Below are 15308 nucleotides of genomic sequence, written 5' to 3'. Positions count from 1 at the left end.
GGTGTCAAAATCCACCGTGGAGCTCCAACGGATACAAAAGGCAGATCTCTTCCTCTTCAACCTATCCTTCAAATCCACCGTGGATGACAATTCTTGGTTTCATCTGTCAAATTTGACAGACTCAGGTCATCTGTCATTTTATTTCTTATTGTTTCTCCCCTTCTCCTCTATCGTTCTCCTCAATTTCATGCTACCCAAATCAAAGTCATTCATGATCTTTCTCATCTTTCTATTTCTTCCTACAATACCCAAATCTTCATACCCAAACCTTCAAAAATCATTGATATCAAACCAAAAATTAAATTTTCATTCAGATTTGGGGAAAAAGAGAGGAAGAGAGTTAGAGTTTGGAGTTAGAAAGAAAAACTGAAGAATTGGGTTCAAGCAGCTCCGATCACATTTGAGTGTTGCCATGGTCGATCACAGTGTTGAGGTCGCGATTATGTTTGCGATGTTGGAATCTGGGCTGCTTATGGTTGCTTGGATCTATTCAAATTTGTTAATATGGTGGCTGTTCTAATTGCCCAGAAAAGCTAGAAGAAGGCGAAGAGAAAGAAGATGGAGAGAAACAAAGCAATAGTGCAACTGTGTTTTAATTAAATACATTATAATAATAATAAAATATTTATTTATTTTAACCTATGGGTTGGAGTGAAAAATTGTCAAAATTGACAATTCCTAGTAGTTGTCAAATTTCAAACTTACCTCAAAATTTTTGACCCCTCCATTGGAGATGGTCTAAGTGATGCAAAGTGACCAAAAAAAAAATCCTAGACGACAAAGTGACAAAACCAAAGAATACAGTAGCTCCATTTCAAGATTGCATTCGGCGGCTCATCCTCACTCCCATCATCAGACCCTTCTTCTCTTCTTCTTCTTCTGCTCTTCCGGTTATGGATACTTTAAAGTACCCAAACCCCCCACTCTGTTCTTCACCGCTCCATTTCCTTCCCGCACCGCGGAGAATCCATGCCTACGTACACAACTATATGAGACAGCAGACTCGGGTTGTCTGTTCTGTAGTATTCAAGAGAGTAATACAATCTCCGCCTCCTTTCTGGCGTTTCTTAAATGTTGTTGCCTAACTCATAAAGAGATAATACCCAACCCCCTTTAGGGAGGATATATATAATTATATATATATATATATATATATATATATATATATTCAAACTCGGGTTGTCTGTTCTGTACTATTCAAGAGAGCAGTACAATCGCCGCCTCCTTTCCGGCGTCCCTTAAATGTTGTTGCCTAACTCATAAAGAGATAATAATACCCAACCCCCTTTATGGAGGACATATATATTCAAACATGCACAACTCACTTGGTAAGCACCTGTTTCCACAATGGCCATGTCTTTCGCCAACCCTTATTCACTTGTAGTTCATAATAGTACAACTACTTCTCATCTATCTAGAATCTCTTTACCGAAATCTCTGCCGATTCATTTGACAGCTAAAAGGAAATCAGGTGCTTTCACTGCTTATTGCTCCGCCGCCGACGCAGCAAAAGATCCCATCAAGGATAAGGATACCCCTATTGAATTGAGTATGAGTTTTGCATTGCCTTGCTGCTATAGATTGCTATCATGAGTATGAACCTTAGTTGTGCTCTCTTTGATTTGACTTGTAGTTGAAGTTTTCTAACTTCACTCCCTCTGTCTTTTGTGCAGGATATGAAGCATTTCCTACTGTGATGGATATCCATGAAATTCGTGAAAGTTTGCCTCACCGGTGAGTCACTTTTATCTATTTTTCTATCTATCTATCTACACCATTTGTGCTGGTAATTTCGCTGTGTTGTGGTGCTGAGTCACCATTTGTGCTGGTGTTTTCGCTGTGTTGTGGTGCTGGTAATTTCTGAAACGATTGATAATAGAATCAAATGGAAAGGAATCCAAATTATCTGCAGATTTTAATTAGGTTTTGTTTGTGTCTAGGTTTCCATTTCTGTTGGTGGATAGAGTGGTTGAATATACTCGTGGAGGATTTTCAGCTGTAGGAATCAAGAACATTACGATTAATGAGAATTTCTTTAATGGGCATTTCCCTGGCAAGCCAATTGTTCCTGGTGTTCTAGTGATTGAGGTATTAAGCTTTTTCCCTGACCGCTTTCATGACCTAGTTAGCTGTCACCCTTTAACCCCACCCCTTCACCAAAACGCACCTACGGCTAGGCCTTAAGGGATCCTCTAGCTAGGTATTATTTATCATGTTACTATTACTTTGATGTGTGCAAACAATGATGGACTCAAAAACAGCTGATTTTTTTTCCTGATGAAATTGATAAAACTTCCATTTCCTTGTACTATTCCTTCATTGGTACATTAACAAAATTTGAAGGGCAGCTTTGATCCCCTAGAAAATTTTATATTGTTTATGCTTCCTTAGTAGTGATTCCTAAGTAGATTGTGCAAATGTTTTTCTTTAGCTTATATGCATGAAGTTTTGTGCCCAAATTGTTACTCTCAACAAGACATCAAAATGTTTGGTTCCACATGATCGTCTAAATTAAGGAGATGAAAATCATGTCAATGGAGTTGATTATTGTTTTCTCATGTGACGATATTGGGTTTTCCTAGGAATGTATACTGAATAGAGCGGATTTGATAGGATTAAGTGGTGCGTCGTAAAAGAATATATTCGTACTGAAATATATCGGTGCTTCTTGTTGGATCTAGGCGATGGCACAGCTCGGTGGCTTGATTCTGCTGCAACCAGAACTGGCAGGTCCTTGTGAGAGATTCTTTTTGGTTGGAACTGACAAGGTGCGGTTCAGGAAACCAGTTGTTGCTGGTGACACATTGGTGATGAGAATGACTATTGTCAAGATGCAGAAACGCTTAGGAATAGCAAAATGTGAAGGCAGGGCATACGTTGGAGGTGAACTTGTATGCGAGGCTGACTATTTGTTATATGCTGATAAGGCTGCAGGTTATTAATATCAAAATTGTTGATGATTTATTGCTGAACTAACTAATGTCCCTGGACCTATAATTTCTCGTTATTTTTCTCTCTTCAGTGTATGCCGTGTGGCAGTCAGTTGATTTGGCTTTAGTACTCTTATCTATATCTGAAGTGAATGAAACCATAATATAAGCTTCCTGCTTCTTTTTTTGCTATTCCTGTTCAGTAGAGTATTCTTGATTTGTGTGGGAGAGAATATTTCTTATAATTATAACCGTTGGTTAAAGATTCGATTGATTTAAATGCATAGAAGAGGATTCCTATAGTTCTTGCTTTTGTTCTCAGGGTAAGCTAGCTACCGAGTCCCGTGATCAGAGAACATGTCATATTTTGTGTCCCAATTTAATTTTGAAGTATTCGGTGGAAATCACTCCCTAATATGAGAAATGATAATGTTGATCTATATGTCCAAAAAGGCTGAAAGCGTGAAGCTATGGAATAACGTATTGCTGTTTGTATTTTGTGTTTATTTTCTTACAACCATAAGAAATCTCAACTCTTTTTTAAGAGGAGCTCAAGCTGAGGTGAGATACGTACTGTCAATTTAAGTCGATGTCTATTAGTAGATTGCACTGTGATGATGCAAATTGCTGCTAGCAGTTGAATGTGGCATAAGAAGCAATTGAGAGCTCAGGTTGTGAATCCTTGATTGTTTCTAAAATTAAATTTATCTACATAATACAATGGATTTACAAGCCAAGAGCACCAAGGGGTGTCTTCCCCTGTCCAGCCTCAAAGTAGAAAATAAGCATAGCCACCATAGCAAGCCTTGCATGCTTGATCTCAGCCAATTTCAGTCTCTCCAACTTCTCAGTGTCCGGGATGTAAACTCCGTCCTTGATGGAGCCGGCTAAGCCCAAGGGATCGAAGAACTTGCCTCCCGGGTAGCCTTGCTCTCCGGTGGCGTTGGAAAAGTTCTCGGCAGTCTTGGACCATGGTGTAGCCCACTCCACGGACTGCGACTCAGGGTTGTAGAAGTCCACCCATCTTTTGCTTTCCACCCAACCCATGAGCAGGAGCTGAGTCCCAAGAAGGGAGCCGAAGGAGAAGGGTGCTATTGCACTGGGGTCAGCTCCGGCTTCGAACCAGGGAACACCACTCCAGGCCTGCCCTACAAAGATGCCCACCACCGCTGCCATTGCCCACCGCCCGTGGATCAGTTCAGCCTCTCTGTACCACTTGAGGAAGGCCGGATCCTTGCCTAGTCCCAGAGGGTCGAAACCATAGTCACCTGGAAGCCTGCACATCATGTCACAAATATTAGTTACATTTCGATCATATGCGATGGAAATTAGTCCAAAAGCAACTGAAACTTACGAGCCATCGAGCCACTCGGGGTTGATGAAGTTGCCACCGCCTCTAACGCCGGGGATCCAAGACTTCTTGGAAGCCGCAGCAGCCACAACAATGAACCTCTTGGGAGCAACAGAGCCTCCAACTCTGGCCGCAGCACCAGCAGACAACAAGCTCTGGCTTCTCTTGCCTCCACATAAGAAAGTGGAGTTCAACCCATTAAGCATTGCACCAGTTGTTGCAGCCATCTCTCACTCTCTAAGATTCTACAATTGGATGGGTTGCTGGAGAGAGACTGGAGACTAGAGAAGAAGCTAGGAGTGATGTTAGTATTGTTTGAGCTGTGTTGGCGATGATGCAATATATGAGGTTTGTAGGGAGAAAATCTAGTGGGTGGTGATGAGGGGAGCCAAGTAGGATAATGAAATCTGAGCTCCAGAGGTATCTAGATAGATTTCGGACCAATGGGGAAGTAATATTAGAGCTCCATCCGCATCCTGGTTTTGCCTCCAACCACGTGGAACCATTACTTTGTGTCTCTGTGGCACCACCTTCACTTGCATTCAAGACTAGAAAACGAAAACTGAAAATATCAGAAAGGTCCTTGCAAAATGACAGAATATCATCCAGGGCTACTCGAATTTGATTGGGAACCAACTTTCAAATTTGTGGCCAAATATTTGTGGTGGCCATGGCTTAACTTTGTTATGAAACAAGAAAAATTATGATGGTATCATAAAAAACAGACACAATGGAATGACCTAGACAATTGTTGTTGTGTTGTTGGGATCATTCAATCCCTTGAGATCTCATAATGAGCTTGCTTGTGCTACAATACTATTTATAACCACTCAAAATTTCATTCAAAAGTGTTGGTTAAAATTACTTTTGAAATCTTAAGATAAAAAAGTTTCACGATACATTAATACACATATTTATAAAAAAATATACTAGTTTCATACAAAGATAGACCGACTTCATTAACTGTATTAAACTTGATGTATTGATACATTAACGTACTGTAGACGAATCCTAATGTGAATTGATATATTTTCAACACAAAATTGTTGTGGAACTCAAGGTATTTCAAATGGTGCAAGTAGAGGAAAGAGAAAGAGAAGATGTGGGGTTGCCTATCTCAAATTAGGGTTAAAGAAAGAGGATGACAGTAGATTGCATATGAGGTAGGAGGTTGGAGTGGGCAAATTACTTACTTTCTTCTTTCCATCATACGATGTTGCGTAAAATTCAAAGTCAGTTAGCTTTTATTATAGACAACTCAAAGAGTGACTCCATAGTCTAAACGATCTAACCACTAAATGCTTAATGAGAGTGAAATACACACTCTAAATTTCAATCAAAGTCACCTTATTTGGTGAATGATATAAATCAAACTTAATAAGCGTTCAGGCCCAATAAATATTAAATAGGGGAACTAAAGTAACATCATTGTGGCCTCCTTGCTGCAAATTCCCCATTAGCTTAGTGTCGTAACCAAGTGGTTAGTCACTCTATGTTATCATAAACTAAGTGTGGTTGCAAACCTAAGGGTAATCTAACATCGCCGCATCAATACAAATTTGATGCCTCATCCCAAGATAAGATGCTTGCAACACAAAGCAAAGAGCATTTGCCCACCTTAGAAAAGATCTGATCCTGCAAAGACAAGCCTAGGAAAATGGGATGTCGACCATGTAATCTAATGACTAAAGAACTTTACATTAATATTTTGATTGTAGGTTTGTAATCCCTGACTTCAATATTGTTATTAATATTGCTCGAATCATGGAATATTGGTCTTTTTTTCAAATTCAAATGGATTAATTGCTACTTGAAATGAACCAAATGTTGAGAGACTTTTGCATATCTTTTTTTTGGGTTCACAAACCTTCTATCACGGAGATAATTAAGTTATTTGATTCTTACTATCTATAGAATTTGTTGTGATGAAAATTGTAGAGAATAATGTTCATGGTGTTCAAGTAAATCCAGAATATGTGTTTGGCCCAAACTCTAGGTTACTTGACCTATTGGTAATAGAATTAGAATTAGAGATAATATTGGAGAATCTCGGAGATAGCCAATCAATTGTAATATTACGTTTCCTTGTGGAACTCTGATTCTATGTCTTGTAATCCTCTATATAAAGAGACCCCTATTATCAATAAAAGTACGACTCAATTCTCTCCCAATTTCAGTTTTCCTTAAATACGTTATCAGCACGAAGCCCTAACCCTGAAACAAATAGCAAAACCCTGATTCAAGAAGCATGAATCAAAAGTTGATTCCTAGACTAAGTGTGACCGCCGTAGCCGTCAACCACCAGCCCACGCCATGACGTCATGGATAGCATACATTATGGTGGTGATGCCCTAGGTGATGTTGCAATCACCAACTTTGCTTCAAATAGCGTTTCAGACGCTTAGGCCTAACCAAAATCCTCATTGGTTGCTTCTAAAGCCTCTTGCTCGTTTTACAAAGCATGTTCCTTAGGAAAATTAGGACTGAGACCGTCCTATGCAAAGGATATGAAAATAATCAATTCTATTCCTACATAGAATCCATGGGAATTCTGTGGACTGATTCAACCAACCTGCGGACGTTTAAATATCTCATGATGTTGGTTGACACACAAACAAGCTGGTCACGAGTTGTGCCATTGTTCACTTGTAATGCTGCTTATGCTACACTCCTAGCACATATCATACAACAACGGGCTCACTCCCTGAATCATCATATTCAGTCAATTAGATTTGACTATGCTAGCGAGTTTACATCGAAGACTTTCGATGGTTATTGCATTAGGGAATGATGTTGGACATCATATCCTCATGTACACACCCAAATGGTCTCGCGAAAATGTCTACGATGGTAGTCCGGACATTGGTACACCAATCTCCTATATCCGCTTGGGGTGATGCAATATCGCATGCAGCTATGCTAATTCGTCTACGACCCATCGCCACTCAATCTACCTCTGCGTTACAGCTAGTGACTGGGTACAAGTATCGTACTTACACATCATTAAGTGTGCTATTTATGTGCCAATTGCGCCGCCACAACGCTTTATGATGGGTTCTTATAGACGAATGGGCAACTACATTGGATTTGCAACTTTAACAATCGTCCGCCACTTAATGCCCTTACAAGGCGATCTCCTTACCGCTAGATTTGCGGGTTGTCACTTTGATGAGACAGTCTTCCCGTCGTTAGGGGGAGATAAGAACACGGATGTTCAGCAGGAACGACAGGAATTGTCGTGGCTTGTTCCCACTATGTCTCATCTTGATCCCTGTTAAAGTGACGAGATCACACATCTGCTGCAAATATGCCTGCAAGGAAGGACGTCCCTACGAGAGGACGTAGCGCCACCCTACACAGAGGTAGGCAGGGTGCCAAAGCTAAAAAGAGTGGCACTTTGGCATAACAGGCCATGGCCCCAGCTAGGATGCGTGGGAGGCCCGTGGGTTCGAAGGATACTTTGGTACATTCCAATCCTTTGATCATCAAGACTCAAAATCCGTCTCATGAGTATCTTTCGGGTTATGGTTATCGTTGGGGACGCCTCAACGTCAGAACTTATTCCTGAGAATATAGAGCTCTATGAAAATTACACTAGTGTACATGAGACGTGGGATAAAAACTCTATCATAATTGATGATGCAGTTGTGCATTTCATCGCGCATGAGTTTGTTGAGTCCAATGATATCGAACCACGCTCCGTTGATGAATGAATGCCAACATAGAGAAATTTGGCCTAAATGGAAAGATGTGATCCAGGTTAAGATAGATTCTCTAAACGAAGAGGAAGGTTTTCGAGCCAGTGATGCCAACACCTCCTAACATAAAACCTATTGACTAATGGGTCTTCGTTAGAAAGCGTGATGAGAAAAAGAGATGACAATCTAGCCTTATGGCGCAAGGTTTCTCATAAAAACGCCCTGGAATCGACTATGATGAGACATATTCTCTCATAATGGATGTCATTGCACTCCACTACCCTGTCAGTTTGGTAGTTTCCGAATAACTGAACATGCAGTTTACAAATGTGGTCAACACGTATCTTTATGGGGATCTAGATACGGAATATACATGAAGGTTCATGGTAAACTTCATTTACCCAAGTCAAGTGGCTCTAGACCATGGAGCGCGTTTGTAATAAAGTTGAAACGCTCACTAAAGTGACTACTTGATTGGGAAGGGATATGCCCGCGCGTTTTCATAATAAGTTTCGAATTCTATCGTTGTTCATATTGGACATGATCTTCATTAGAAGCCTTTAAAGAGTTAAGGGAAACTGCTGAACACTTGAAATCTGAGTTTGAGATGAAGGATTTTGGGAGAACACGATTATGTCTCGGTTTGGAACTTGAGCATCGTGTCGATAGATGCTTAGGCATTTTGACAGGGTCAAAGCCTTCAAGCACCCCCATGATAGTTCGTAGTCTTAATCCTGAAAAGAATCATCTTCATCCAAAGGATGATGACAAAGATGTGCTTGAGGCAGAAGTGCCTTACTTAAGTACAATAGGCGCATTATTGTACTTATCTCAATGCACAAGACCGGACATCTCATATGTTGTGAACTTGTTAGCTAGATATAGCTTTGCGCCAACGCGACGCTATTGGATTTGTGTAAAAGATATCTTTAGGTACTTGAGATGTACGATTGATATGAGTTTGTTCTATCCCTACAGAGAGACGATGGATTCGGACCCATCACACACCAGGAACGCCGCCAACACTGGCCTGCGTCCACTATCCCCATCCCAAAACGACATGTGTTTTGAAAGGTTTTGCTGATGTTGGGTATCTCTCTGACCCACACAAAGGTCATTCCTAAAATGGTTAAGTGTTCACCATGGGTAAAGGCCGTGATATCTTGGAGTTCTACAGAAATAGACCATAGTCGCTATATCTTAGAATCATGCAAAGATTATTGCTCTTCACGAAAGTTCGTGAATGTTTATGGATTGGATCCATAATTACTCATGTTCGAACAATTGTGGTTTGAAGTCTACCATAGATGAGCCTACAAGCATTTAGGATAATGCTGCTTGTTTTAAACAAATGAAGCAAGGCTACATCAAAAGCGACAACACCAAGCATAATCAGCAACAACTGACTCTCCTCAAGATCAAAGTGAAGTTTTGATCTGAGGACAGTGTGGCAGACTTGCTCACTAAGTCATTGCCTAAATTCCACTTGCGAAAATCATGTTGGTAGCATCGTTTTTGGAAGTTATCCAAACTCTAGTGACCGTTGTCATCAGGGGGAGATGCAGACATCATGGGGAGATGTCTACATGTATGGTCTCGAAACGTGAAAGGTGTGTTGTGCTCGTTTTCCCCTTCGACCGAGGTTATTTTTGTCCCACAGGTAACAAGGTTTTTAATGAGGCAACGAGAGGAGCACCACATTTGAGAGACACAAGGGGGAGTGTTCAAGTAAATCCAGAATATGTGTCTGGCCCAAACTCTAGGTTACTTGACCTGGTGGTAATATGATTAGAATTAGAGATAATATGGGAGAATCTCGGAGATATCCAATCAATTGTAATATTACGTTTCCTTGTAGAACTCTGATTCTATGCATTGTAATCCTCTATATAAAGAGGCCCCTATTATCAATGAAAGTACGACTCAATTCTCTCCCAATTTCAGTTATCCTTAAACACGGTTTTTTATGTGTGTTTTTTACTTTTCATTGCAAAGCACTAAATGTATTCAATGAAATTCATTAATAATTTAGTTCATATAATGGTTTGTATTAATTGCATATCTAATATAGATCTAGGTTTATTCGACTATACCATAGTTATTATACACATACTAGCTTGGGTAAAACAGTTGACTTTCAGGTGATGATCGAAAAAAAAAAAGGTAGGTAGTAAGCGTGACTTTTAAGTTCTAAAAATTTAATGCCTAACTGGAGTAGTTAAGATCAATTACCATGATTTTCAATTTACAACAGATACAAAACTTCAATATATAATGAAAACATGAAGCACTAATGGAAACATGTCAAGTAGACAAACTCTAACAATACAATTTGAAACTCATAAATCACACCTTACCTAACATTTGTATAGCTATCTCATTCTCATACACAATACTTGCAACCAAAACTATTGTAGGGGTGACCTTTCATCCTGTTGTCAATAGGACTCTGCCGTAGCTAGGTTTCAAAACCATCTACAAATAGTGTTGTGGTGAGTTGTACAAATATTTAATAAAACTTCTTTCAAAATGAACAACACAACAGTGCACCTTGGATCCCAATTTCTTTACATGATGGCCAGTTCCATATAACCCATTACATGACCTTACCTCGTATATAATAACACCAGGTAAGTGTAGCGAAATCGTCATAACACCATATATATACACACAAAATTGAAATCAGAATTGCAAGCAAAAGACAAGCACAACTAACATATCTCCCATATGAAGATTTAGGGGATCGAACCCAAGTAAGTCAATAATCACCTTTTGCTCTTAAGACATCAAACAATACTTGCATGTGCATAATGATGTGCACTAATGCATTTATTATGCAATAATAAAAATATTCACACATAAACATTTGAAAAACTACAAACCACTAAGACAAGTCCTAAGTTTCCTACCTAGAATTTTGTAGCTTTGGCTCAATTCGCTTTTGTAGGCCAACACCACCACACATTTCATATTATGGATAATTGGAGTCTCTGCTGCAACTATTAGTCCAATTATCATAATCTTAGAAACTTATTTTGTTAGCCACCTCGTTAGTAGTCAAGTTCAACTAACTAACACTACTCTTACTTAGTAGCTTATTGACTATTACAAAAATCAATGTTTTAATACCAACTAAGAGCAACAAGAAGTATATAACATATACCAATCTAGGTCATCGCTACTAAAATCCTTAAATTGAGACCTTGTGATCTTCACAACATTAGTAGCTTTGACAAGCTTTTAATGTTTCATCATTTATCAACACCAATTCATATATGCCTTTCAAAAGAATTCTCAACCCAAATTCCATTGAAAGCGGGTGTTAGGGGCATTAATAGGCTATCTTGTGTACTATTACCTAAATCAGCTAAGAGATGAAATGTGATGTGCTTTATATAAGGGTTGTGTTTTTGGGTGGAAGTCCAAGAACAAAATCATGAGGCAAGACTCAAAATGGACGATATATTGTTATGACAGAATAATATCAGAACTTGGCCCTAGCTAGAAGTCTACCAACGAGGACATTAGGCCCCTAAAAGGAGATGACTTGTATTGATTTACATGGGCGGGCACTAGAGGCACTTGTTAGTTACCTTGTGCACTACAAACCCACATCGATCGGGGAAATAGAGGTGATGTGATTTATATATATGTGCCTTAAAACACATCACCTCAGGCACTGTGAAGACTTACATTCTTAGTGTAAGACGCGTTTCAAGATGTTATCCCCAAAAACAAAACTGTGCAAACGAGGCCCAAAGAGGACAATATTTTTCTCTGTTCAACTTTGATAGTGCTAGAAAAAGATTCAAGTATTTTAGAAATGAAGGCATTTGATATTAGACTTCTTGTCCATATCTCTCCCCCCTCCCAAAAAAAAAATGGATAGCATATCAGAAGAATATGCCCCTATCATGTTGGGTGGAAGTTGTGAAGTTTGCTGCTTATCTTATCAAATGAACTCCATATAATGTTCTTACAGAGTTTGAAACACCGCTCCGAAAACTCTGAATCATCTTCTCATCTCTAACAATACCTATTCTTACACACCATGTTTTTGGTTGTTAAGTGTATGTTCAGATTCCCAAACATGCATCAACATAATAAACTTGAACTTTGTTCATGAAAGTGTGTGATCCTTAAAAGGTTACCAAGTTACTGCATGTTTCATCGAATGTATCATTCTAGAAAACTTAGGCCTATTCTTCAAGAATATATTCTATATTCCCACTTAAGGGGGAGAGTATGATTGAAGCATATGCTCACATTGAAAATAAATTTCTTAATATGGAGAAAATCACAAAAAAAAAAAAAAAAAACAAGAATAAAAACAAAGGAAGAAGGCTCTAGTACATGGAGCACATATCAGTAAAAGTCAATGTCACTATAATCAATCAAAGGAGCTTACAACCTATCAATTGAAGGAAAAATTTTAAACTCTAATATTGCCTACTTTGCCAGTACCGTAAATCAAATCATCATATTAGGGTGTTCCACATGTATCTCCCACCCATGAAATAGTTGATTTTTTTTTTTTTGAAAGGGGGCTGGTGCGGCTGGCCTCAAGCATTGATTAATGAAACTGCAGAATACAAGAGGGGGCATAGAGCCTGAACCCCAAATTACAATAAGCATCGGGAGAACATCCTGAAATAATACCAAAATTCTCCATAAAAACTATGTATCCTAACAAGCACCAATTAGCAAAGAGTGCACGAATGACTACTCCATTTGTTTTGACAAAGCGATGACATACCGGAAAGATAACTCTATCAAGAAGAAACATCATTACAAATAGCACAGCTTTCCTACTATGTTGCCGCATGGAAATAAGTCCGATAACACTTCGTTTCATCCTGACACTAGGTGGTTGCGACCATTTGATCAAATAAATAGCTTGCCGCCTCGCTAGGCCATACAAGACACACTAAGTGTGCATACCGGGACAAAGCCTACGTCGCCCTACCCAAAAGTGGTAGGGACTTATTGCCGGCAGAAAGCCACATCTTACTAAAATTAAATAAACATAAACCAAAACATAAAAGTAAAATGGGGCAAGGGTGAAAGCCCAAGCCCAACATTGACCAAGCCCAGGCCCAATGAGACTGTTGGTGCAGCACGACCATCTACACATTCTTGTCCACTCCCCACCGGCCACAGCACCGTCGCCACCATCTGTGAGGATTGCCGGAAAACAATTCCTCTCACCACCGTCCCCAACCCACTGGCGAAGAGCACCGTCTCTCCCAGCCATCCTCCTCTATAGATCGATTCCAGCATATCCCAACCAGGTCGGAGAACTCCTACCCAATCTGCGAACCTAGGAACCTAATCTGATCTCCACTCCTTCGTTCCCACCAGACAACCGCATCTCCCACCAACTGCACTCTGACCCTAGATGGAGCGACACCAGCGCTGCCAAAAAGCCACCAAACCACGCAAACTGCACTCAGTCCCAGACTAAATCTCCACGCAAACTCGATCGCAAACACCATGCCACCTAACTCTGACTAAGCTGGCAACCAAACCAACAACATCCAGATACAAGGTCTACTCCGGCCCGTCAGACGCCGCAGCCGCAAGGGGGTGCCGTCGAACCGGGCATACACTATGACAGAAGAGTTTTGAGAGAGAAGTTTTTACTCAATGTTAGAGCCACAAGCATAATAACCAAATTATATTGTTTAGTCTCCTACCCCCGGCATGAAATGTTGAGCCTAGTTTCCCAAAAAGAATCAGACCTAAAAGCCAAAGCTTATCACCTAATTAATAACAATTTGTTTACCCAGAAGTTGTCAAAATCACACACACCCAAACACACCTTGTTAATTAATTATCTATTATATCTATTCTCAACAGTGTGAAAGATGTTTTGGCTGATCCATGGTGGAATAAAGATATAAATGAAGGAATGGAAGCATTGCAAAAGAATTTTACATAAAACAAAAGGGAAATGAATCGTTGGGTGCAAGTGGATATACACAGTTAAACTAAAAGCTGATGGTATCATAGAAAGATATGACACCGAGTTAGTTTCAAAGGGGTATACTAAAAAGTATAGAGTGAATTATTAGAAAGCATTTGCACTAGTTGCTAAGATTATTACCATTCAAATCATTATGTCACGTAATTGCTGAAATTTTGCATTAGTATCTAGAACAATTTGATGTGAAGAATGAATTCATCCATGGAGAACTAAAAGAAGAAGTGCGTATGACTTTTGCCTTCAAGAAATATGGTAGAGACCTTGTAATGTAGAAAATGTTTGAAAGTTGAAGAAATCATTATATGGATTGAAGTAGTCTCCTAGAGCGTGGATCACAAAGTTCATGAAGACATTTGGGTATAGACAGAATAATGTAGACTATAATCTATAAATTAAGCACAAGAAATATAAAGTGGCGGTCCTCATTAGAGCTATATATATATATATATATATATATATATATATAACACTAGAAGGATCTAAAGCGGACTTCCGCACTTCGCTAAAGTGCATACGTCGACGTAGCAGGCTCGCTCAGGCCGCGACAGCTACGCGAATCGTGCCGGAAGGAGGCCAGAGGTATCCCAGACGGCTTTCGGGCGGCGATCGTTGCAGGTTTCTAGGTAGCGACCTCACCTGCAACTACAGGTTCTGGGTAGCCTTGCAACCATGTCGCCGGCGACTCCACCCGACTGCAGATCGGTCCGTCAGACCCTTGGCCTCCATCTGGCAAGCGGTGCCGCGTCGTCTTGGCCTGAGTGGAGCTGCTCCATATGTGTGTGTGTGTGTGTGTGTGTGTGTGTGTGTGTGTGTGTGTGTGTGTGTGTGTGTGTGTGTGTGTGTGTGTGTGTGTATGATGGAGAATTAATATGATATAAGTACACATGTTAATACCGTAGTTCTAACCTATGAAATCTGGTAAATTGAAGTAGATAGTCAGACAATGGTTTAGAAAACTCTAATGTGCATTACTGTTTCAACAAAATAGACAAAAAAGACCAGCGAGAACCAAAATACTTGAACTTGAACTTCGCCCATCGCACGTGCCAAATATTTTTTTAGTACTCAATTACATCTTTGAACGGATCGATTCAGTAGGTAACCCTGCTCAAAATCAATAGCGACACCTTTGCTGATGTTTGTAATAGTATTTGCAATCTCCTCATAGGCTATATAGTTCTTGATAATACTATGGTAGAGAAGCTCTGCATCCTTAAGCTTGTAGACTAGGCAACTCATGAATTCAGCATATGTTGTTATAAGTCTTGAGGAATGATAGGAGCATTGTTCAAGTGCAATGAAACTCAGCCATAGCTTGATAGAAAGATTGTCTAATTTTAGCT

At 39.8% G+C, this 15308-nt stretch overlaps 2 protein-coding genes across 2 annotated transcripts; one reads left to right on the top strand and one right to left on the bottom strand.

The window, feature by feature from the left end:
* Positions 1-1323: 1323 nt before the first annotated feature.
* Positions 1324-3122, top strand: LOC112180576 (3-hydroxyacyl-[acyl-carrier-protein] dehydratase FabZ). The gene is made up of 4 exons (XM_024319129.2): positions 1324-1549; positions 1674-1734; positions 1941-2088; positions 2682-3122. Exons 1-4 carry the CDS (start codon positions 1348-1350, stop codon positions 2940-2942), a joined length of 672 nt encoding a protein of 223 aa, XP_024174897.1. The 5' UTR covers positions 1324-1347; the 3' UTR covers positions 2943-3122.
* A 457-nt stretch (positions 3123-3579) lies between these two features.
* Positions 3580-4611, bottom strand: LOC112175197 (chlorophyll a-b binding protein CP24 10A, chloroplastic). Its single transcript, XM_024312859.2, has 2 exons — positions 4285-4611; positions 3580-4206 (listed from the first exon to the last, which is right to left on the bottom strand). The coding sequence occupies exons 1-2, from the start codon at positions 4506-4508 to the stop codon at positions 3657-3659; spliced, it is 774 nt and encodes a 257-aa protein (XP_024168627.1). The 5' UTR covers positions 4509-4611; the 3' UTR covers positions 3580-3656.
* Between the last annotated feature and the right edge of the window lie 10697 nt (positions 4612-15308).

Source organism: Rosa chinensis, chromosome 7 (assembly GCF_002994745.2).
Source record: "Rosa chinensis cultivar Old Blush chromosome 7, RchiOBHm-V2, whole genome shotgun sequence".
In the NCBI taxonomy this organism is placed as follows: Eukaryota; Viridiplantae; Streptophyta; class Magnoliopsida; order Rosales; family Rosaceae; genus Rosa; species Rosa chinensis.
Note: the sequence above shows the minus strand (reverse complement) of the source record. Positions and strands in the feature narration are given on the sequence as shown.

What these genes read in the sequence shown, in the direction of transcription:
- LOC112180576 (XM_024319129.2), top strand. Translation starts at nt 1,348, where the DNA reads ATGGCCATGTCTTTCGCCAACCCTTATTCACTTGTAGTTCATAATAGT. An exon ending in GGATACCCCTATTGAATTGA is followed by an intron (nt 1,550 to 1,673) that starts GTATGAGTTTTG and finishes TCTTTTGTGCAG; the next exon opens with GATATGAAGCATTTCCTACT. An exon ending in CTGGTGTTCTAGTGATTGAG is followed by an intron (nt 2,089 to 2,681) that starts GTATTAAGCTTT and finishes TGTTGGATCTAG; the next exon opens with GCGATGGCACAGCTCGGTGG.
- LOC112175197 (XM_024312859.2), bottom strand. Translation starts at nt 4,508, where the DNA reads ATGGCTGCAACAACTGGTGCAATGCTTAATGGGTTGAACTCCACTTTC. An exon ending in CCCGAGTGGCTCGATGGCTC is followed by an intron (nt 4,207 to 4,284) that starts GTAAGTTTCAGT and finishes CATGATGTGCAG; the next exon opens with GCTTCCAGGTGACTATGGTT.